At 36.1% G+C, this 24,675-nt stretch overlaps 1 protein-coding gene across 2 annotated transcripts in view; it reads left to right on the plus strand.

Moving 5' to 3' along the window:
• Positions 1-255: 255 nt before the first annotated feature.
• The window catches only part of LOC131148911 (uncharacterized), a 50,785-nt gene continuing 26,365 nt past the window's right edge, over positions 256-24,675 (plus strand). Inside the window, exons 1-3 of one of the 2 annotated variants that reach the window (XM_058098874.1) lie at positions 256-738; positions 9,640-9,820; positions 9,941-10,063. In XM_058098874.1, coding sequence (XP_057954857.1) covers positions 9,644-9,820; positions 9,941-10,063 — 300 coding nt within the window. In that variant the 5' untranslated portion in view covers positions 256-738; positions 9,640-9,643. Of the gene's footprint in view, positions 739-4,182; positions 4,323-9,639; positions 9,821-9,940; positions 10,064-24,675 lie in introns of those variants that run through there. The other variant, XM_058098875.1, reaches the window with a different exon arrangement.

The following is a 24,675-nucleotide window of genomic DNA, read 5'->3' on the forward strand; positions in this document are numbered from 1 at the left end:
GGTAGGGTCGGTTATATGAATCATTTTACGCCAATTTATGCGATAATGAATCATTTTTTTGATAAATTCAAGAATATTAAATTCTCAAAATTACAATTCCTAAATTTGTTTTTCTAATATTTTTAGTATGAACAAAAATAATATATAATATATAATTAATGTTAGTGAAAACATTATTAATTAGTAATATTTTAAATTAATTTAATTAAAAATTAAAATTAAATAAATTAAATCAATCACGACAAGTCAATTTTTACAGTAAGCATCAATCAAGAAGTTAGGAACACGGAAAAATCGTAGGATAACTTACTGGGTTCGAAGCTACCGAGTCGCTGAACAGAGCCACCGTCGAGTCTGGAGGGAGAGGGACAGGATTATCTGCTGGAGTCTGGAAAAGAGCCCGGGGGTAGTCCGAGCCGCTGTGTTGCAGGGCAGAGCCACGGCCCCAGTCGGGGGTAGAGAGCGAGAGCGAGAGCGAGAGAGAGAGAGCAGCGCCGCCGGTTCAGTCGGGAGGAGAAAGAGCGAGAGAGGAGAGGAAAATCCCTCTTTACTCGCCGCCTAACCCGAGCCGTAGTCCCTAGTGTTTCTTCCTTCTGGCTTTCTTACATCACAAATGCGAGAATAATAAATTACTGCGGACCTACAATCTGCCTCCGCCCTCAGTCTCACACGAATTACGGTCACCAGCAATCAGCCAAGTTTCTCAAACCTGAACTTTTCCGAAGAAAAATTTCGTAGGTAAATTATTTTATTCAATCTTAAACATTGATTTAGATTTTTTTTTGGGGACTCTTGATTTGTGTAATTTGTCATTCCGTAAAGCTCCTGATGAAGGTTACCCTGTTAACCAACAGCACACTAGTAACTAGAAAGCATAGGCCAAAACTCTATTCTTTCAGATTTTGATTTGTAGTTTTAGGGTTATTTGAATGGGTCCGAATGATTTCTTTGGTATTAATTAGTTAATTGCATTCTTATATATTTTTAATAAAGTTAATTAATTTTTGTATTCTATATTTTTGTCTGTTATTATAATTTAGTTAATTTTTCTACATATCTAATATCTACTTAATGATTCTACTTTTCTACCCACTGTAAATTATTTTAATTTTCTAAGCAAATATGGTCAAGTAATAGTAATTTTTTTAATTGAATTTTAGAATTTGTATAAGGACATTTAAGGCTGTGAAGAATGGGACTCGAAGACACAGTTTGGTTGTTTTTGTTTTGAAAAATGTTAGAAGAACTTCCATGAGCACAAAGGGAATACAAACAAGACAAGAGGCTGAAAAGCCTAACTATGTTAAAGGGTTTTCAAAGCCTATTAAGCCTTGAGATGTACCTTTTACGTCAAAGTAACATTCTCAACAATTTTTTCAAGTTGGATAGAAGTGTATCCATAGAACTTTTGAGTTTCTTGCTTTCCAAATGTGGTAGATAGCAGTAGTCCAGTTTAGCTTGCAAACTGTTGAGAGCTTCTGGGTGCCTGTTCCAAGGGATATGATCTAGCCAAGTTCTAGCTCCTATCTGCTTGAGCTCTTCCGAAGTTTAAAGAGAAAAGGCTCTATAGCATATGCTGCTGGAGAAGAAGAGATTGTTTTAGTCTTGGGGTCTTTGTTGCACAAATGGCAGGAGACAATGTTGTGATGCTCCATTTCATGGTCTATCAATGGTGGAAAGACTATTGTAGATAGGAAGCCAGCAAATGAATGACTGTCTTGGGATGTGGTATTTAAACCATGTGGAGTTTGGCCAGTTAATGTTGGGATTCTTGTTTTTTAGTACAGTGCCTATTAGAACTAGCCCTAAACATTCTGGGAGAGATGCTGTTTTAAATTACTTTGTCTTTTGCTGCTGGGTTTATTGTTCTACTACTAGAAACAACAACGAAGCCTTAAGTCCAACTATGAGGATTGACTATGAATTATTTCCACCAATTCACATGATCGAGGGCATTTTCTTTGACTAAATTAAGAGCTGTTAAATCCCTCCTCACCACCTTATTCGAAGTTATTTTAGGTTTACCCGTACCTTTTCGAGTACCATTAATAGTAACTGGCTCACTCTTCCTTACTGGTGCACTATTTGGCTTGTGTTTCAAATGACAAAACCATTTAAGCTGCCCTTCCCTTATCTTATCTTCCCTTGGTGCTATGCTTAATTTATTGCAAATATGTTCAATCCTTAATTCACCCTTTAATGTTATATCACTCATCCACCTTAGTATTTGCATTTTGACAACTTTTATTTTTTGAATATGTTGTTTCTTAGTTGCCTAGCATTCTGATCCATATACCATGGTTGGTCTTATAGCTGTCCTATAGAACTTTCCTTTTAGTTTTAATGGTATTTTATGATCACGTAATATACTCGAAGCACTCCTCCATTTTACTCAACTTGCTTCAACTCTATGTACATCCTCTTCAATTTCCCATTCTACTTGTGTAATAGATCTGCGATATTGAAATCTACTAGTGCTGTTGATTTCTTAATTATCAAGTTTAATCTAATCTTCAATATTTCTCCTTATATGGTTGAGATTACCTTTCATATATTCTGTCTTATTTTTACTTATTGGAGAACCTCTAGACTCTAAAGGTGCTTTCCATAGTTCTAACATAGATTCTACGTCACTCATACTTTCATCAATCAAAACAATATCATTTGCAAATAGCATACAATATGTGATCTTGGTATGCATATTCTTATTGGGTTCATCAATCACTAAAGCAAACAAATAAGGGCTCCAAATAAAACCTTGATGTACACCTATTGTGATTGGGAATTCTCTAGACTCTCTTCCTTTGGTCCTAATGCTAGTTGTTGTTGATATTTATGTTGGATGTTTAAAATTAAAAAAAAAAAAAATTTAATAAATATTATATAACAGTTGTTCGTTTATATTTTAATTAAGTATACATTAAATTTAATATTTAAATTTTAGCGTTTTGAGAATATTAACTACTACTTTAATGTTTCGTATTTATGATGCTGGAAGTTATACTTAACTTTATCTATATAGAATTTGATCCAACTTCATTTCAAGATACGTTTTTCTTCTTCAAAACAACTCTATCTTTTATTCTCTCTTAAGATTAATATTCTGTTGGGTAATTAAATGACTATATCTCCTATCACTCTGGTGTTTGTGAGTGCACACAAAACTGAGCCAGCTGAGTAATCCTAGAGGTCGTGCACGCAGTGACTATATGCACCGAGATATGTTATCCGTAGGCATGAAATCAGCTTTAAGGACAGTCGTCCTTCCACACCTCAGCTTTTGATTAGTATTTATAGTTTTATTTAATATTAATTTTATTAGTAAATATTTTTCCTTCTATAATATTTCTAACAGTCTAAAAGCTGAACGCTATTATCTATTTTAGGAGGGGAAAAAATTGCATATATTGAATTTTTTTATTTTTTATTTTAAAACCCTGCAATTCCTTTTAACATGGCTACTTGGCAGAATGTTATAAAGAGCTCTTATCTTTTTATGGGGAAATTGGGTTGAAATCTTTTGGTTAATCAGATAATGGTATGGATTAAGGTTGATAACTTGAGAGTCGAAGAAACCATATGTTATTCTTTAGCAATCATGGACTTTGCATTTGCTGATTCTATTTTTTCATTCAGGCTTCATGGTGTTTCTTGTAGATAATACTTAATATAGAATTTAAACTTCTGTTAAGTTTTCATACTTTTATGAGTGTGAATGTAGGTTTGACCAATACGAGGTAGGATTGCTGCACTGTGTTGTTTGTAGTGTGAGATAAGGTTTGAATTTCTTCAACTCATGGGATAAATTTTATTTTTCGTTTTGTACTTTTGGAGCTATAGATCAAACCATTACCTTTAGTTCTCTTGGATCTATCATAACGTAGTGTTTTGAGTGAAATAATTTGTCATTTAGTGCGTGGATTTCAATTCTCTTGGATCTATCTCAACTTATCGCAAACTTGTATGATGGGAGATGTATGAGATGTTTGTATTATTTTATATTATTTTCCCATAGATAACATTTTAATATCTTATTCGATTTCACTAGATATATGGAAAAAAAATTTATTATCTATTTTTTCCCAATTATTACGTGATTTTTGTAAGGCACGTAGTAACAAATTTATCTTGCACACATGAAATTTACATCTAACCATCTTGTCATAATTTGTTGTGGTTGAGTTTTGGTGCTTTGGTAGGCCCTTCAAGGCAATTTGTTAATTGGTGCAATCATGATTTGTTGAAGTTGGCAAGAAATGTATGGATCAAGTAAAGTGTTGATAAAGTAATGTGTTTGTTCCTTTGTTTGATACCATGATATGGTAACCATCTCTTTCACTATTATTTAATTTAAATTAGCCTTTTATAATTTTGATTTTATTTTTGCTTTGAATTGTTTTACAACCCATTAAATTGATATTGATATATTTGCTAGAAGTTTAAATGATATTTTCTTTTCCCATTTGTGTGTTGCACAACTTTGAGGGAGCCAAATAGGAGCATTGGAAAAATCAATTGCAAATGATGTCAAATATTGTAGAAATTTTAGATCATTAATTTGTAAAGCAATTTTAGTAAAATTGCATTTAGTGTATTTGTTTTGCAAAAAATGCTTTTAATTTGATGTTTGTTGGCTAGTTTCATTTTGTTTTACAGGCGTTGATTGAGGTTTGGAATTTGTAAGTAATTTGGTTAAGCAAGAGTGACTTCTCCAATCTGCTTCATTGACATGTTTAATTTTTTTTTGATTGCTCCATCTCATTTGCATTTTCACCCAATTCTCATGAATTGTTAGAACCTTCATACCTATCGTTTTGGGTTGATTATGTGATTTATTTGAAAATACTTGCATGATTTGTAAACCAAATCCAAGTTCAGTTATGACAACTTTCAATGGTAATAATGCTTTGAGAGTGTTAAATAATTGTTGGTTATGTAAAAGAACTCCATCTATTACGGAGCGTGGAGATAGTAATCCTTAAGCTCAAATATTATTATCTTCAATGGGCGAAGCATGCATTTCAAGAGTGCAGAAAATATGGTTATATAACTATTGTGAGTTTCTTAATTTTTTTCTAAATTTATTTTTGTGATCGAAGTTCCTTTTTTTTTCTTTTCAAACTGATGATAAATTTGTTTATAAAATGAGGGAAAAAAATCTTGGGGTCGTGAGGTTTTCTCTATAGATATCCTACACATCTCACTAGCATAGAATTAGGACTTTTTTTTTTTTTGTAAAATCTTTCTCCATTACAACCTAATTAATAGTGGAGTTTACAATAATATAAGAATTTAAGTGCTTCCCACTATTGTTATGACTTGTTTTTAAGTGGTGGAAGCATCTGTGCATAAATGAGCTGACATTATTCTTGAATTGATTTTATTATGAATGCTCCAGCCATGTACATGAACGGGATATAGTAAAGTAATTTCTTTAGTGATATCTAAATGTAAAATTTTAATTGTGGCATTAACATTTTCAGTGGATCATTTTCTACTATTTTTTAGTTGACAATATTATAATGTTTGCCTTTCAAAATTCTATTACATAAAATAGAATATTACCTGTGTTTCTCGTAGTGAGGCGAATTCTCATAAGTCACACAAATTTATTATCTATAGTTGTGGGGGGTATCTGATGTGGTTTTTTGGTATTTTTGTTCATTCATGGAAATGTGTGATGATGCATAATCATGCTTATATATATATATATACACACACACACACACACACCCACACACACACACACACACACACACACATGCTCCATGATTGTTATTAATGATTTTTTATGTCTTTGAGAGGCAAATTAATAGGTGCAAATAAGGCATAAAACATGGAAGCAATGGTGTGGGGATTAAGTCACTTAGCCATAAAATGGCATGAATAAATTAAAGTGTAAACACATAGGTTTTTAAATCATGTAAGTTTTGTGGTGCATTTTCCAAGTGGGTAATAGACATGTAGCCATAATATTAGTGTATCTCTAAACTAACCTGAACTAATTGAATAGTCAAATTGGGCTATCATTAGTGTGATCACAAAAATGTTGGGGAACCTAATATCAATATGATCAAAATATGAGAATTGAGAAAAAACTGTTGATTAATGATTTCCTTAACTAAAGGACTAGCGAAAAAGCTAATAGAAAATAAACATTGAGGGGTATGTGTCTTAAGCCCTTAACGTAAACTACTAATGATGGCAACCCAACTTATGTGATTGGAGATCCCATGAATTAGGTTCAATGGGTAATAACTAATAACAAGTCATTGAGTAGTCTGGTGAGCACTATTATTTGTTTTGATCATCCCTATGGTGTTTGAACGGTGCAACTGTAACGATTGTGAGGTTGAGTTTGTTTCTTAATAAATCCATATCTCTTGTTAGGTGGTGTGTTTAGTTATAGTTTCATACTTGATGGATTTATCTATGTAAATGTGGAAGTGGGTTGCTTCCTATGAAAGTTAATTGGGCTAAAACTTTCTAGTGCACTTATGAAGGTATGGTGCATGACCTATTCGTACCAACTCGTAGGAGTTTTGTGTCTAGAAATGTTATGTGAGTGATATGTTTATAATGTTATGCTAAAGAATTTGGTTCAAGAATTTAATATTCACCAAGTTCTTGTAACTCATAACATATTTTCTCTAAGTGCAATTCAAACCGAAAGGTATTGTCATCCAATGCATTACATCTCGTAGTTACCCAACATTGGTTTTTATCTTTCTTTGTTTTTTTTTTTTAATTTGAACCATATGGGGGATTGTTGATATTTATGTTGGATGCTTCAAATGAAAAAATTATGAATTTAATAAATATTATATAACAGTTGTCGGTTTCTATTTTAATTAAGTACACGTTAAATTTAATATATAAGTTTTAACATTTTTAGAATATTAACTACTACTTTAATGTTTTGTATTTATGATACTAGAAGTTATACTTAATTTTATCTATATAAATTGTGATCCGGCTTCATTTCAAGATACGTTTTTCTTCTTCAAAACGACTTTTATCTTCTATTCTCTCTTTAGATTTATATTCTGTTGGGTAATTAAATGACACTACATCTCCAGTTGCTCTGGTGTTTGTGAGTGCACACAAAACTGAGCCAGCTGAGCAATTCTGTAGGTCATGCGCGCAGTTTATATGCACTGAGAAATGTTCACCGTAGGCGCGAAATTGACTTTAAGTACAGTGGTCCTTCCATGCCTTAGCTTCTGATAAGTATTTGTATTTTTATTTAATATTTATTTTATTGGTAAATATTTTTCCTTCTATAATATTTCCAACAGTTGTTACACTATCATACATATCCTTGATTTCAGCAACTGAGGGGGTTAGTCTCTTTGGCCAATATTGGGAGTTTTCTTTCAGTAGATCTGCAATTTTTAGGTGTTTGTATAAATAGTAATCTCCCATTGGTTTGCAGAGTGGAAAAAGCTTTGGAATGGAATCGAAGTAGGAATGGAATCAAGGAAGTAATGGAATTGTATTCAGAATGTGTCTACTATGTTTAAATACTCATGCGGAATGATTGTAGGAAAGGACTAAAAGATCATTCATTTTCCAAAAAAATGCTCTTATTATGTCAAAATTTTAAATTTTATTTTATTTTAAAATATATATATTTTTTTCACGAGAATCGAGATAATGGAGGCTGGGCTATGGTGGCTCATCTCCTTCTTGTGCGGCAACATGGCAGCATATGGTAGATTTGGTTTGGGTGTTTGGTGGAGGAATTTGTTGGGTGGGGTCGAGGGGGGGGGGGGGGGGTAAGAAACCTAGTGGTGTGTCCACCAGAGCTGTGGAGATGCTGCGATGTCGTCGTCACCAGAGCTGCCATAGAGAGAGAGTGTTCTTGTTGTTACAGGCCATATCTAGGAGCCAGAGCTGCAGTGATGTCAACATCATAGGCCATGGCTCGTGAGGGAGATTAGGTCAGCAGGATGGATGTTGCTTAGAATGACTGGGTAAGGGTATCGGTATTTTAGTAAAGTTGAAAATTGAGATTCAATTCTGTGGAATGAAGAGCTTTTTTTGTCCATCTGAATCAGAGTCACAATTCCGCCATTCGCAGGAATTGTGATCCCATATGGAATTGCATTCCTAATGTTGTTTGGAAAATTACAGCCTGAGTTTTGATTACATTCTTGTCCTAATTCTGCCAACCAATAGCCATGCAAATGGTTAATTATGAGATAGTAATATTTTTCTATATGGCACTTTATTCTTCAACTAATATTTATATGAACATTTTTGTGAGATAAAAAGTGGACACCAAATAGAAAATCCCCCTCCAAAGTATAGATAAAATTTGTATAGAAGATATTTTAGGATCTTAAAAATTAGACAGCAAAGATTTATAGGTAAGCAAAGGTTTGTTCATTTTGAATGTTTATTTTTCTGTTCTCTGAATGTTTTTCCCTTGTTGGGAAATGCTTGAATGAGTAATTGGCTTTAACCATTTCTTCTTTGTTCCTAACTGACGAGCTACCTTTTTGAAGTTCTTCAAACCACCTACTTAGCAGCATAACTGTTTCTCTCTATAACCAGAGTCTCTTGAATTTCCATATTTTCAATACAACTCTGATCCTCCTGACCTTTGATCAAACTCCATTACTGCCAATTCTCACATTATTAATCAAAGGGCATCCCTGGGCCACTAGTCTCTCCACTTTGCAGAGGTAGGGGGGAGGGTTGTCACAGTGTTCTAACGTTATCCCTGCTTTTATGCAGAGAGTTTGTTTCGTTGGACTCGAATTATTAATCACTTAATTCAAAAAATTATTGGACAGCTCCACAACATGTGCACTATGATCTTCCAACAGTGGAAACATTTGTTCCATTAGTGTGTTTTCTCTGCCATATTGCAATCAGTTCGTTATTGTTCTCCAGTATTCCTTTAGTTATTTGTATTTCTATGCTCTTGCCATCTCTTCATTTATACTTTCGGAGTTGAAAATTGTTCTCTTACACCAACTCAGCAGTTTTGCACTTACAGCGCGTGTAGAAGTGCTTCACATGGTCTATGTTCTTCTTGGCTGGAATAGAAGTCTTTAATTAGCATGTTAAGCTTAATGTAATGTGTTTATGAGAACTTTGATTTTTTTCTTTAATTTTATATTGGGGGAAGGCAAACCATAGGTGAAATTTTGGAGGGAATGGGATCTTATTTCTGTGTTTGTTTATTATCTCTCTTTCTAATGTATCCTTTCATTACCATTTAAATTTGCAGTTGTATGTGCACCCTTTATTCCAACTATCTGGAAAAAAAACTTAGAAACAAAAATTTCAAATTGAAGCCCCTGGTTCATGTTGTGAATTCAGTTTTCTTTATTGCTAGCTCTTTTTGTCATTTAAGAGTCCAAGGAAATGTGTGGCATTGCAGGCTGCCTACTTAAATATAACCTGCTTGGTTAGCCTAGGTGTCTAGCATTGTTGATTGTATAGCTTGAATTTCTACTGGGGCTTACTTTTGACAGAACAGTTTTATTTGATATGATACTGAAAAAAATAGATTGTATGTTAGATACGAGAAGCATTTTTGCGTTTTCCTTTAGGAAAGTAGAGAAGAGAACTTCTGTAGATTTACTGAAGTATATAATGCTTTCTCATGTAATTGTGTCATTGTAGAGAAATGAACGAAAGAAGTAAAATGAAGTATGGTCTGCAAATTAGGGTTCAGTCATCTCAAAAGAAGCAGATTCCTACAAAGGCACCCCTTCCCACTTCTCTTGGATTTCGTGATGATGATGAGGATGATGTTGAAAAGGAGATTTCTCGTCATGCTAGCAAGAACAAGGTTCTTAAGGATGTGAGTAAACAGATCTTCTCCCTTGAATTTTTTTGTTATATTTCATCTATTTCTCTCTCTCTTTCTCTCTCAAAGAACTCACACACACTAACACACACTATCCAACTGTCTATGCTCAAGATTGAGGAGCAGCATAAAAAAGCACTAGAAGAGGATCCCTCGGTATTTGATTATGATGGAGTTTATGATGAAATGAAAGAGAAAGAACTTGGCCCACGAGCACAGGATCGTCAAGAGAGAAAGGTTTTGTCATCTTCTCCCTTATAATAAGCCTTTTTTATTTGTGTAGCCATTAAATCTATTTCTAGACTTCTATATTATGTGACGGTACAAATAGTGCATATCATTTGTGTACAAAAAATATTTTATCCTTTTAAGATAAGACAATATATTTGTTATGTTTTGCGTCTTTTGTACTATAATACCCTAACATGTATAACAGTTATTTGGTTTGCATTCCTGGGGCAGCCTGCTGTAAACAAGAAAATTATCAGGTCTTTCACAAAGCTCTATTTCCAACAATGTTGCTGCCTTAAAGCACATTTCTGCAACCCCAACCTCCTATTCAAAATTAGAAGAGTAACAGTAAAAGGAAGCATTATCATATAATTATTTGCTCATGCAGTAGACGTATGCTAAAGGCATCTTATCATATGATATCCATAAATTTATTGTATTAATAAAAAAAACATTTATCATATTCAGATGAGAATTGTGCAACAAATTAAAATTTTAAATTAAGTAGGCCTATTATTTTGACAGAATAAGAACTGTTATATTTTCCGCAGTCAAAATTTGATTACCATATAGAATTGAAATGTTTATTCTGTTGAATTTCAGAACTTGCCTCAAGATGCAGTAAGCATTATGGCTAGAAATTAGAATGCATTGATCAAGAGTTGTATAGAGTAAAATACAATTGCAACTGTTGCCATTTCAATGTAAAATAAGTATTTTTTTTTTAAAGATAAAAAATGCTTCAATCCAAGGTTTTAAATTTCATTTTAGACTAAATTTTCAAGGATATGAAATTATGGAAATTGCAATGGAAATTTTGATTTGATGTCGATTTTAATTTTAGTTTTGAAAACTGATAGAATTTAATAGTAAGGCATGGAGTTTTATTTTTATTTTTTTGACGAAACTTCAGAAAATGTTACTAGACATAATAATGCAAAATTTAGAGCTAAAATATTACAAATAAAATACATTAGGGATGAGCATCCGGTGTATAAGCTGCAATATCAATAATACCAATGCAGATATGGGGATCTTTTTTGGCCTTGCAATCTCACTTGACTACTCACAGTCCAATCCCAACTCTTTTTCTCCCTTTAAGCTACATGATGCTCCTACTAAAGCTGCCAAAAAGTTAGTCCACTCCAAGGCTTGCCCCCCTATAAGACCTCCTTTCACAGGCAGTTGCAACTCAAGAGGAGATGGTTATGTAGAAGGAATCCCCTAATTCTCCAAATGATACTGGAAGACTAGCCCTTGTCCTAGCCTTTAGTATTGGCTATGACACTTTGTGTGCCAATCCCAACTTTTAGCATTTGATTGATAGGCCCAATTTTGAAACTTTGAATGACTTAGGCTCAAACAACACTCACTTCAATAATCAGGTATCTGTTTGGGTTCTTCGGAAGCTGAGATTGGTAAGCAAAACCATAGGCGTGTCCTTCGAAGGGTATGTGGACAGAGCCTTACAATCGTTTGAGGATATTGAAAGAAAGAGGAGAGGAAACGGGAAGCAATAAAAAAAAACCTGCTGGCAGTATCAGAAAGTTGGATACCAATATGGAATTAAAGCGCATGGAATGTACAGTGAACTATGGAAAAACAGGAGGATGCTCAGAAATGGAAGAGGCATGCAGTGGCCAAAGCCTTTGTTTAAAATCATGTTAAGAAAAATAATTTCCTGGAACGTGAGGGGTCTCAAGAACAGATCCAAGAGGAGTGTAATCAAGTCCTTTATTAAGGATTTTTGGGGGTGGGGGTGGGGGTGATGTGGTGTGCTTGCAAGAAACTAAGGTGGAGACAATGGAGCAGCTCTTGATCAATGACCTTTGGGGTCTAGATACATGTGATTGGATATCCCTTGGAGCAGTAGGCAGCTCAGGAGGTATACTAGTCTTGTCGAAGCCTGGTGTTGTGGATATCCCTTGGAGGAGTAGGCAGCTCAGGAGGTATACTAGTCTTGTTGAAGCCTGGTATTGTGGAATTGTTGAACAACTCCATCAACTGCTTCTTAGTCTCTTGATTGTTCAAAAGCACGAATGATGACTTCCAGTGGATTTTCACAGGGGTGTATGGCCTAGGTGAAGGACCCCCCAGGTCCCTTTTTTGGAATAAGCTGTTCGAGATTAGGAGTAGATGGGATGCTCCTTGGATTATTGGAGGCAATTTCAACATGATTGACCACATAAAATAAGTTGGGTAGCCTTGAAACCAGTAGCATGAGAGAATTCCTTAACTTTATCATTGTGAATGCCCTTATTGATCTTCCTCTCATTGGTGGCAACTTCACTTGGTCCAACTCCAGGGAGTTGCCTTCCTTTTCAAGGATTAGTAGGTTCCTAATTTTAGTTGAATTGGAACTTCATGTTCCTCATGTGATTTAAAGTCTATTTCCTAGGTCCATCTAAGATCATTTCCCTATCCCTTGACATCGGGGAGTTAAATGGGGACTACCCCCTTTTGCTTCAAGAATATGTGGTTAAAACATGATGGTTTCGGGGAGTTAGTGAAAACTTGGTGGTCTTCTATTGTAGTCATGATGAAGTTTAATTTTGTGCTTGTCTCAAAGCTAAAAGGAATAAAAGGAAAGCTAAAGATATGGAATAAAAACACCTTTGGGAATGTCTAAGCGAAGGAGATTGTTATCCTTAATGGTATCGAAGAGATTGATGAGCAGGAAATAATCTTGGGTCTTAATGATGAACAGAGAACCAAAAGATCTACACTTAAGAAGGAATTGAATGAGGTTATTAATCTTGAAGAGATATCTCGGAGGTAGAAATTTAGAGCTTTATGGCTCAAAGAGGGGGACCATAATACAACATTCTTTCATCGGACAACAAACGATCACCGTAGAAATAACACCTTATTCAGCATTGAAATTGGGGAAATCACCTTAACTAGGGAAGAGGATTTTAGGAAAGGTATTTGTGATTTTTATAAAGACTTCTACACTGAACCTGAGGCTTGGAGACCTACAGTGGATGACATCAATTTCAAATCTCTCAGATCTTCCATGGTAGGATGGTTTGAGAGACCCTTTGAAGAAATAGAAATCCTCCAATTTAGTAAAAATTGCAATGGGGATAAAGTGCCTAGATTGGATGGTTTCTCCTTGACTTTCTTTCAGGCTAATTGAAGCCTCCTCAAGCACAACTTGTTAAACATGTTTGAGGAGTTTCATAGGTCAGGAAAATTCATCAATTGCATAAATACCACTTCTGTCACTCTTGTTCCAAAGAAAGTTGGGCTGCTAACATCAAGGATTTTTGCCCCATTAGCTTGGTGGGAAGCATTTATAAAATCATTGCCAAAGTTCTAGTTGAGACGTTCAAAAAAGCAATGCCAGAAGTCATTGGTCAATATAAGCATACTTTTGTGGCTGGAAGACAAATTATGGATGCTGCCCTTGTTGCTAATGAGGTGGTAGATGCCTAACTGAAGGAGGGAAAAGGGGAATAGTGTGCAAATTGGATATGGAGAAAATCTTCGATTATGTCAACTGGAACTTCCTTCTTTATCTCCTTTGGAAGATGATCTTTGGGGAGCTATGGTGTAGTTGGATTACTCAATGCATCAAAACCCCAAGCTTCTCAGTGTTCATAATGGTTGCCCCTCTGATTTCTTTCACTCCTCGTGAGGCTTGGGAGGGGGAGATCCCTTGCCCCTTTTCTGTTTATTTTGGTCATGGAGGTGCTAAGCCTCATGCTGATGAAAGCTACTGAAGTGAAAGGCTTTGAACCACATCCCTCCCACCATCTTTTGATGTGCTTGGAAAGAAAGAAATAAGAGAGCCTTTGAAGATTCAACTATTTTGCTTCAGACGTGCAAAGACCAATGGATTGCCGCTGTCTCCAGCCTTAGTGGGAAAATTGTTTATGATCATTTGTAATCCTTGATGTTTGTGACACTCTTCAGAGTGGTTGATGTTTTGTACCATGGGTTGGCATCCCCTTGGTGCCTTACTAATATATTTTTTCTTTGCTGATAAAAAAATAATTGGTTATTCTGCAAATATTGTCATTTTTGTCGTAGAAGGATGAATAGAATGTTGCAACTAACATCAAAGTTAAATTTTGCATAAAATTTTATAAGTCTGAATTGAAAATTATCATTCATATCATTCTTCTTAGTCTCTTTTTTCAATAAATAAAAGATTCATTTAGAGAGAAATATTTTGACAGCAATTAGGAGAGAAATTTCAATTTTGGGTTTTGAACCTTAAATTTCACTTTCAAGGAAAACTTGTTACATAGTCAAAATTTTGCTGAAATTTTGAGATTATAAATTTTGGGTGATTTGTGGAAAATTTGACAAAAAATTTATAAGATGGACATTGACTGTCAATTCGATTTCAGGGGTGGTGGAAAGTGGAAATTTTGATTTCATGTAAATTTAAGACCTGGGTCCAGTCTAATCTTTTCTTTTTCTTTTTGGCTTTTTTTGGGTTGTAATTTAACATGTAAATTTGGTGCTACTACTGGGATAGCAATGGGAATTAGTTAACATATTTGTTGAGATAATGCAGTTTTGTGAAATAGGTATTGACCTTACGTGAACTTTACCACTAAGGCCAACTGTTATTAAGGGCAGAGAAATTTAAAAAAAAATGAATAGTAATGGTATGAATGCAGCTAATAATATAGGCATTAATTTGATTTTAATTTTAGTGTGCTATATTGTTGTTAGTTGCATAATATGGGATTCTACATATTATTATCCATGCCATATAAAGGTCGTCTATGACTTGTTTAATTTTGGTTTTAGTGTTCTGAACAGGTATAATCCACACTTGTTTTATCTAACAAAAATTTTCAATTTTCAAACGTTAGCCATGGTGTCACGGTCCGCCTTTTTCACACCGTTGTGAAGGGCCGTGCGGCGCTAGCTAAAGCACACTTGCTTAACTAGCCAGCCTTTTGTTTACCAACATTCATCCACGAAGCACTTTCATTAAGATTCAATCAGATAGCAGCGGAAATAATAATCAATTCATGAAAGCCGTGGCAACCAAGCAGTAAATATTGAAGCAAACGTAATTCATTAACAAATCCTCCGTTGACATGTTGTACTTAGCGAGGGAGGCAAGTAGGCTAAGCACGTTGACAATTGCTAGTGAGTTTTACAATGATTGATGAACACTCACCCTCCCCTAAAGAGCTTTCTAGGCCATTCTCACTCTGGCACTAGGAAATATCAAAGTGACCGAGGAGTCATACTGCCTTATTTGGCTTACAATGAAATAAATACTAGAAAATAACCCTACACTAGTATTTACATGATGGAAACCCATCCCAAACACACGAGATAAGCGGTTATAGGCAAGCATAATGCCCTGAACAAGCTTAGCCCGTGACATTCTCCCCCACTTATGCGGTCGACGGCCTCGTAGACTTTTGGCGATAGGTACACTTCAACTTTGTCCACGAATGGCTTCAAATCTTCCGTAGAAATCCAGCTGATTTCTTTGTCATCAAGGCACTTCCACTTCACTAGGAACTTCTGCCGCTTCTTCCTTGAGGATATGAGTTTTCTGTCTGCAAGGATCTCTTTAACATCATGTCTGTCAGGTTGCACTGTCTTCAACTCTGCGCTGTTTGACTGACTTCTGCTCAGGTTGTTGGTGTTGGCGTTGAATGGCTTGAGGCAGTTGACATGAGACTGCGGTCTTCTCCCCTTATCTGCCCACTTCTTCATCTGCTTAGAAGCTTTCTCCAGATAGGCTTGGGCAAACTTTGCATTCAGTCTCCATTCTCTGGTGAAGATGTACGCCCTGGGACTCTTTCGTCTGTACGGCTCGCCCACTGTGTGAGATAACAGTGGCAGCTGGCCTGTAACAAGCACAAAAGGGCTCTTGTTGGTTGTTGAGCGCCTTTGGGTGTTGTCACAGAATGGAGCCACATCAAGTAGTTGCACGCCATTCTTCTGGTTGTCGTTGACAAAATGGCACAAGTACTCATCTAGCAGCTCTCTGAATCTCTTCATCTGTTCGTCTGTCTGTCGATGATAACTCGAAGAGATGTCAAGGTGTGACCTGAATATCCTGAAAAACTCTATCAAAAAGTTGTCAGTGAACATTAAATCTTGGTCACAAAGAATAACTTGGGGAAAACCCCAATGTCTCACAATAGTCACAAGGAACAATTGTGTCGTCCCCTCTGCCGAACAGTACTTTGGTGCGGCCATGAAAGTACCATACTTCTTCCGCTCCCCTTTGTCTTGTTGGCAAGTGAGACAAGTTTTGGTATAATTAACCACATCATCCCGCGTGTGCGGCCAATAATACCTCCCCAGTAGTCCTGTCCTTAGAGTCATTCTCCGCGAATACCCCTCAACGAACTTCCTGTAGTATCTAGTAAGGCCAAGAAAGGAACGCAACTCCTTCACTGTCGTGGGGATCTTCCGTTCTTGAATCATCCTTACCTTCTCCATACCCCTCCGGATACGACCTTGTTCAACGACTTGACCAAGGAATTTGTTGCTCCGCCGAGCGAAAAAGAAATTCTCCTTCCTCACATTCAGGCTGTTTCCCTTCAGCCTGTCGAACACCTTTCGTAGATACTCTTCATGTTTCCTCTGAAACGACACCCATGCGGGCGAACACATCCCGCTTCCACTTCATCAAGTTGTTTCCCCAACTCTACTATCTCAAGAGGCGCAATCCGACATGGCCCTTTAGCAGGTGGTTTCACTCCTGATAACAACTTGATCTCTTGCTCCACAGTCCGTCGTGAAGGCAAATTTTGAGGCAGCTTATCCGGCAACACCTCCTTATCCTCATCCAACACCGCTTGGATGGTCGTAGGCTCCAGCTCTTGGCCTACTTCTTTGTCTACCACCACCATGGCTAGACGTGTCTGCTCACCCTGACCCAATCCTTCATTGAGTTGTATGGCTGAAAGGGACTTCCCTTCGTCTCCTTTCGTTGCAACGACTTGCACCATGCACGAGTGATCTCCCATCAGACACAGGGAACCAGCCGAAGGCATCAGCACTGCCCTCGTCCCCATTAGGAACTCCATTCCTAGAATGACTGGATAGTCATCCAATGGCACCGCTGTGAAATTCGCATGACCTTCCCACTGTCCAAGCTTTATAGCCACTTGTTTGGCTACTCCCAGAGTAGGCTGGGCTACAGAGTTAACTGCTTTCACGCGTCCTGTATCCTTCTCTAAGGATAAGTTGAGTCTTCCTGCTTCCAACTGCGAAACAAAATTATGAGTAGCTCCCGTATCCACCATAGCGCGAGCACTCTTCCCATTTATCCTCAAGTCCACAAACATTAACCCTTTTGCTCGTGTAACTTTCGGTGTTTTTGCCTGCTTTTCCAATGCGTTCACTAACCGCACTGAACCCACCCTCAGGGCTTCATCCTCTTCCCCATCATCTTCCACTGCCTGCTCTGCAATAGAAGCCTGTAAGGCATTAAGTGATGCTTTGTGAGGGCACTCAAAAACTCTATGAGGACCCCGACACAAGAAACACTCAATTTTACTCTTCCCCTTTCCATTGGGTGTGTTGAACCCTTGAGACGACGAAGCTTCCTGTGAGGTTGATGATTTAGAGTCGGCTCCCCCACTCTTGGGTTTGCCATTCTTGAAAGACTTTCCACTGTTTCCCTCTCCGCCAAACCGTTTGGACGAAGTGGTCTCATCACCAGCATAGTCTGTCAAGCGCTCTGCAGCCGCTTGTGCAGTTGACAAGTCTTGAACCCTTTGCCTATGAAGTTCAGTTCTTGCCCACGGTTTCATCCCCTCAAGAAAATAGAACAACTTGTCCTTCTCCGACATATCCCGAATATCCAACATTAAAGCAGAAAATTGTTTCACATATTCACTGATTGACCCCGTATGCTTGAGATCTCTCAGTTTTCTTCTTGCATTATACTCAACGTTCTCAGGAAAGAATTGGGCCTTAAGCTCTCTCCTCAAGTCTGCCCAACTATCAATCACACAGTTTCCATTTTCAATTTCTCTGTACTTGGTACGCCACCACAGTTTGGCATCACCAACCAAGTACATGGTCGCAGTATCCACCTTTGCCTGTTCTGCGGCCATCCTCACAACGCGAAAGTACTGCTCCACATCAAACAAGAAGTTCTCTAACTCCTTGGCATCTCGGGCACCCCCATACGTCCTGGGTTCTGGCACCTTGGTCTTGCTGACTCCCAGAGTGTTGGAGTTCCCCATAGCAAGAACCATCACATTTACCTTTGCATCCAGATCTGCCATCCGGGCTTGCAAAGTTTCCACAGTGTGGCGAAAGTCCTCTGACATGTCGCCTATCAAACCTGCTTGATGTTTTTGTGATCCCCTCACTTCATCAACAAGTTCTCTCATCTGGGCCACCTCCGCGGCCATAGTGTTGGTTGTTTCCTCAACCTGTGCTTCCAGCACGCTGATCCTCTCAGCAGTGTTTGGTGCCATGGTCACTTACCAAAGCTTTCCAAACCCAACAACGAAGGCAATCGAATTCACGTAGCAACTCAACCTTGGGCTCTCACCAAGTGTCACCGACTTGGGCTCTGATACCAAATGTCACGGTCCGCCTTTTTCACACCGTTGTGAAGGGCCGTGCGGCGCTAGCTAAAGCACTCTTGCTTAACTAGCCAGCCTTTTGTTTACCAACATTCATCCACGAAGCACTTTCATTAACATTCAATCAGATAGCAGCGGAAATAATAATCAATTCATGAAAGCCGTGGCAACCAAGCAGTAAATATTGAAGCAAACGTAATTCATTAACAAATCCTCCGTTGACATGTTGTACTTAGCGAGGGAGGCAAGTAGGCTAAGCACGTTGACAATTGCTAGTGAGTTTTACAATGATTGATGAATATTCACCCTCCCCTAAAAAGCTTTCTAGGCCATTCTCACTCTGGCACTAGGAAACATTAAAGTGACCGAGGAGTCATACTGCCTTATTTGGCTTACAATGAAATAAATACTAGAAAATAACCCTACACTAGTATTTACATGATGGAAACCCATCCCAAACACACGAGATAAGCGGTCATAGGCAAGCATAATGCCCTGAACAAGCTTAGCCCGTGACACATGGCAATGTCTGTCTAGCAGCCCAAGCTTTGATAAAAAAATGATAATATTTTAGGAAGTCGAATGACTTGCAGCTCATCCTGCTTGGTTAATAACCCACAAGCTAAAATCAGGGAGATAGAAGCCTAATAACAGTTCCTTTTTCCAAAGGAAAGACAAATTTAAACATTTCATTCATTCTTTCCCCTTGGACAAAAAGGAGGGGAAATTTGTCTTGGAGATGGGAATTCAAGGTATTAGGTGGGAAGGGAATCAACAGACCTAAGAAAATGCATCACATGCAGTGACATTCTTTGGAGAAGACAACTCATGAGCAAGTTATATTGTTGCTCTTTCAAAGTCATGCACCACCAGTTAGAGAAGTGTCATTTCCAAGTTCCACTTCTGCAAATGAATCATCAAAACTATCTCCAAGTTGGAAGAATAACGTATTGCAAAAATCTGGTTGCAGTTCAAACATTATTTCAATACTTCGTACATCTATAATTACTTATAGGTGGATGAAACATGTTGCAGCTAAAGTTAAAAAAAATCCATATAGGGGATGGTGCAAACATTGCAAAACACCCATTTTACAAAACCAAAAACAAAAGGCTAAGAGGCAATTCCACTTGGCTTCCATGAGACAAGGGTAAATAGAGGAGGAGAAAAAAAGGGATTTGGAGGTTTTCTATGACTCATATAGGATCACACAGGCTGGCAGAAGATCTCATTTTTGAAATGGAGGATTTGGAGGGGGGATTTTAAGGCCTCAAAATAGGAAGGCATCTCCTTTAAATGTTAAATGGGATGGGCCAGGATATTTAACTCATTCTACTCTACATGGGTCTAAGGGCTATTTAGGCCATTTAGGGCCGAAGTGGTCTGAGCTGGAGTTTAACGTGGTAAGTGGATTTGGGCTGGATGGATTTGTATTACGGCCTGCATTTCTGCTAATAAAGGGAAAGCCTTGGGCTGATAAAGCTTGGGGAAGAAAGCAGGAATTATATCTATTGCTTGCAGAAGAATGTAAGTCTGCCACTTTGAAGGCATGGAAAAGAAAGAGGGTGAGGAGATGACTGGAGGGAGTGACAAGGTGTATGAACCAGCTTCTCTGTTGATTTCCAAAGCTTAGAGTTGATGAGAGCTGCTCTACTCACTGTTATTTGGGGCAGCAATTGGTTGAACCAATGCTTCGACCACCATCATAACGAATCTGGAGGTAGTTACTTTGAGTTGAGAATCATTCATGGCCTATTTTTTATTTTATTTTATTGATTTCCCTTTCCTATTCATTTGACCTGAGGCAAAAGAGAAGTCATACAAAGAAAGGTTCTTTCATTCAATGCATAACGGGCGGGCCTCCTATGGATTCCTCCTTAATTAAGCTTTCCCCTCTCTCGTCTTAAGTTTGAATGCTGTGCTGCTTTCTTAACTGGACGAATAAGAAGCTTGGCTGGTGGACTAGTTAGCGGATGGGATAGCTGTGTTAGATAGATAGCCATCACAGATTCACAAGGGTTTTGTTCTGTTATGGAAGTCCTGGAGGAGGAATAACAAGATATTCCTCTTTACACGGCATGTACAAAATCTGATATGGTGATGGGAGGGGAGATTCAACCTTTGATTCCAATAAAATTCACCTATTCATCCTTATGGTTATGATTGGGATGTATTGAAAAGAATCAGATCATCAAGTGTTCAGGGTCCGAGACTTTGATGAGGAGATCTTTGGAAAGATATGGACAATGTTTTGGTGGATGACAAAGGGTTGTTAATTGGTCAACGTAGAGAATTGGAGGATGATATTGAGCACCAAATAAGAGGAAATTTAGTCCAGTCAGAGTCAAGTACTTGCTCTAAACCATTTGTTTGCAAAACCTTTGATACGTGTACAAAGTTTCTTGGTGGGAATGGGAAAGGGGAAGAGGATGGTCGTAGGGTGGTTGATGTGTTATTCTGAATTTGCTTAGGTTAGTGTTCTCAATTTGACGGACTGTTAATCCAGCAATGGCCTTGACCAAGGGGGAAGATTTAAATTCTATTCCTTATGTATCTCTTGCTCCTCTTTTTTTCCTCTAAATTAACACCTAGTTTAAGGTTCCTTTCCCTTCTATTGAATTTTATTTGAGCTTTCATTATAATTCTAGTTCCAGCAATGGGATTTTACGAATTCCACATTAGGTTAAGGTTCCTATTGATTCAACCAAATGCCAATGGGAATTGTTTTGTTGTTTTTTTATTTTTTTGATTTTGTGTGATTTCTTTTTTTTTTTTTGGGGGGGGGGGGGTGTGTGGGGGCAGTAAGGATATGTGTCCTTTGATCCAATAGGGCCTAGGGGTGAGGGGGACAATCATGATCCTCAAAAGCTCCTCAAACACTTGGGGTTGAAATTAGTTGATTTCTTTGGTCAGGAGGTTAGGGTGAAGGTTTCCAATAGTTCCTATAATACAAAAAAAATAAAGAAGTTTGAAGGGGAGTTGCAACTATGTGCCAAGAAGGGGGTAGGGGTAAGCTGTTAGTTTTTTATTTTTATTTTATTTTTTTATGAGGATTCGTAGTTAGAATGTGAGCGGTCTTGTGGATGAAAATAACCCCTCGTTTGGGAATGGAATCAAATGTCAGGAATGAAATCACATTCCTGTGTTTGGATGCAGAATTAAGGACTTGCCAATATATGATTCCCAGGAATGGGAGAATCATGATTCCAGTGCAGATGGGTTGAAATCGATCTTCATTCAATGGAATCAGACTCATTTTATACTAAAAAAAATTATAAAAACAACAACAAATGCTAATAATACTAATTATTATTACTATTAGAATTAAAATAATAACAACTAACGATTTTTGCAATAACAATAAATAATATTTTAAAAATAATAACAACTAATGATTATTGCAATAACAATAAATAACAAGAACAATATTAATAATAAAAGGCCATAATAATAATTATTAAGGATAATAATTATTGTAAAAATAATAACAGCTAATAATAGCTACAATAAAAATAATATTTATTATTTTAAAATAATAATAACAAGAAGAGCAATAGTAATAAAAATTGAAAAATCAATAATAATTATTATGTTAATGATGATAGTTATTATAAAAATAACTAAAGTAGTAATTATAACAATAAAATAATAATTACACTAATAATAGTCACTATTGTGAAAATAATAATAAAAATAATAATCAAGCAAAAAAAACAGCAAATAATAATAATACTAATTGTTATTATCATTATTATAAAAACAATGACAACTAATACTAATTACAATAACAATAAATAGTAATGTTTATCACTATTAAAATAATAATTAAAAATAATAATAAGAAGAAGAACAATATTAATAATAAAAAAGGCCAAAAAAATAATTATAATTATTTTAAGGATGTTAAATATTATAAAAATAATAAAAATAATAACTACGATAAAATAATACTTATTAATGTAAAAGAATAATAACAATAAGCAAATAATAATAAAAAGGAAAAAATAATAATAATTATTTGAAGGATAATAATTATTATAAAAATAATAAAAAATAGTAATAATAACCATAAAAAAAAAAATAATACACTGATAATAATCACTATTATGAAAATAATAAAAAATAATAATCAAACAAACACAAGGACAAATAATAATAATACTAATTGTTATTATTAATATAAAGACAATAACAGCTAATAATAATTACAATACAATAATAACAACTAATAATAATATTTATTACTATTAAAATAATAATAGCAACAAGTGCAATAATAATAAAAATGCAAAAAAAATAATTATTAGTATTTTAAAGACAGTAATTATTACAAAAATAATAATAATAACTAATAATAATTACAATGGCAATAATAATTATTACTATAAAATAATAATATAAAAAGAACAATAATAGTACAAATGAAAATATCATAATAATTATTTCAAGGATAGAAGTGGAGCTTAGGCGCAATAGTAAGGTTGTCACCGTGTGACCTGGAGGTCACGGGTTCGAGGCGTGGAAACAGTCTCTTGCAAAAATGTAAGGTAAGACTGTGTACTATAGACCCATTGTGGTCCGCCCCTTCCCTGGACCCCAGCATACGCAGCAGCTTTGTGCATGGGGTTGCCCTTTTTTAATTATTTTAAGGATAATATTTTCTATAAAAATAAATAATAATAATAACAAAAAATAATATTAGAACTACTAAAAATCACTATTATAAAAATAAAAATAAAAATATGAAATTAAATAATTATGTATTAGGAATTTTTAATAAAAAAGACTTATTTTTCATTCCATTATGGGAGCCATTGAAGAATATGAAATGTTGAAAAGAAATTGAATCTGGATTCCTACTATCATTCCATGTTACTAACTAAATGCAATAATTGCATTTCAAAAGTAATTCAATTCCTTACCTTGATTCCATTCCTCCCTTGATTACTTTCCTTCTTCAATTTCATTCTGCAAACCAAATGAGGGGCAAGTGTAGGGTGGTCTGAGAGTTATTCTTCGAGTTTCTCTTGATGTTGTTTTGTTGTAGGAAACCAAACTTTTGGTTGATAGGTGTCTTATTAGGTGTACTTTGATGGTTTTTTGTTAGGATTGGGAGTGTCTTCTTTCCATTGGAGCTTCTATGGGCCATATTGTGGCATGGGATACTGGATATGCCTCTAGGGTTGACAATCTTTTTGGATTTTTCACTCTCTTGGTTTGTTTGGAGTTGAAGGGTGAAGGATAATTGTTGGGCTTGTCGATGTATGGGCCTTCTCATTATTTTTGGAAGAGTGTTTTTTTTAAAAAAAAAAAATAAGGTTTTTGTTTTTTGTACCCCCTTGTTGGGTATTAGGTAGGATTTTAGTGTAAGTGTTATGATTGAGAACTTAGAAGGTTCCATGTTCACTCATGGCACACAGTGTTTTGGTAGATTTATGAGAGTGTGTTCTTTGTGATTTTCTTTTATCTAATGCTATGTTTACTTGGTTGATTGGAGGTGACATTCCCTAGTTGGCCATTTAGAAGACACGACTTTGATCATTTTCCCCTTATTGGATTCTTATAGCATCAGTATCATAACTCATTCCATTTTGAAGATGTGGTTTTCTCATCCTTCATTTTGGTCATCTGTAGAGGAAGGAATCTTGAAGTAATTGCTTGTGTGCGGAGTGAGAAGGTTTCAGATTTATGAAGAAGTTGAAAGCTCTTAAGTGGCCTTCAAAAGTTGGAATAAGGTGGTTGTTGGTGATATGCAAATTAAGAAGTCCACTATTTTAGAGGAGATTTGAAGAAATTGAACATTTGGAAGTTTAGGTATTATGTTGGAGGATTTGGCACAGGGAAGAGTGTCTCTTAAGAATGATTTTGAGGCTCTACAGTTAAAAGAGATGAGTTGGAGATAAAAGGCTAGGTTTAAACAGACAAAGGGATCTGTAATACTAGTTTGTTTATTTTATTTACTCTTTTATTTAGTTATTTTTTCACAGAATTGCTAATGGTAGGTGTAGGAAGTATGCGATCTATGAGGATGAATCTGATGGGGTGGTGTTGTTGTCAATAATCTCCAATTTTGAGGAGATT

This window comes from Malania oleifera, chromosome 2, assembly GCF_029873635.1.
Source record: "Malania oleifera isolate guangnan ecotype guangnan chromosome 2, ASM2987363v1, whole genome shotgun sequence".
In the NCBI taxonomy this organism is placed as follows: Eukaryota; Viridiplantae; Streptophyta; class Magnoliopsida; order Santalales; family Ximeniaceae; genus Malania; species Malania oleifera.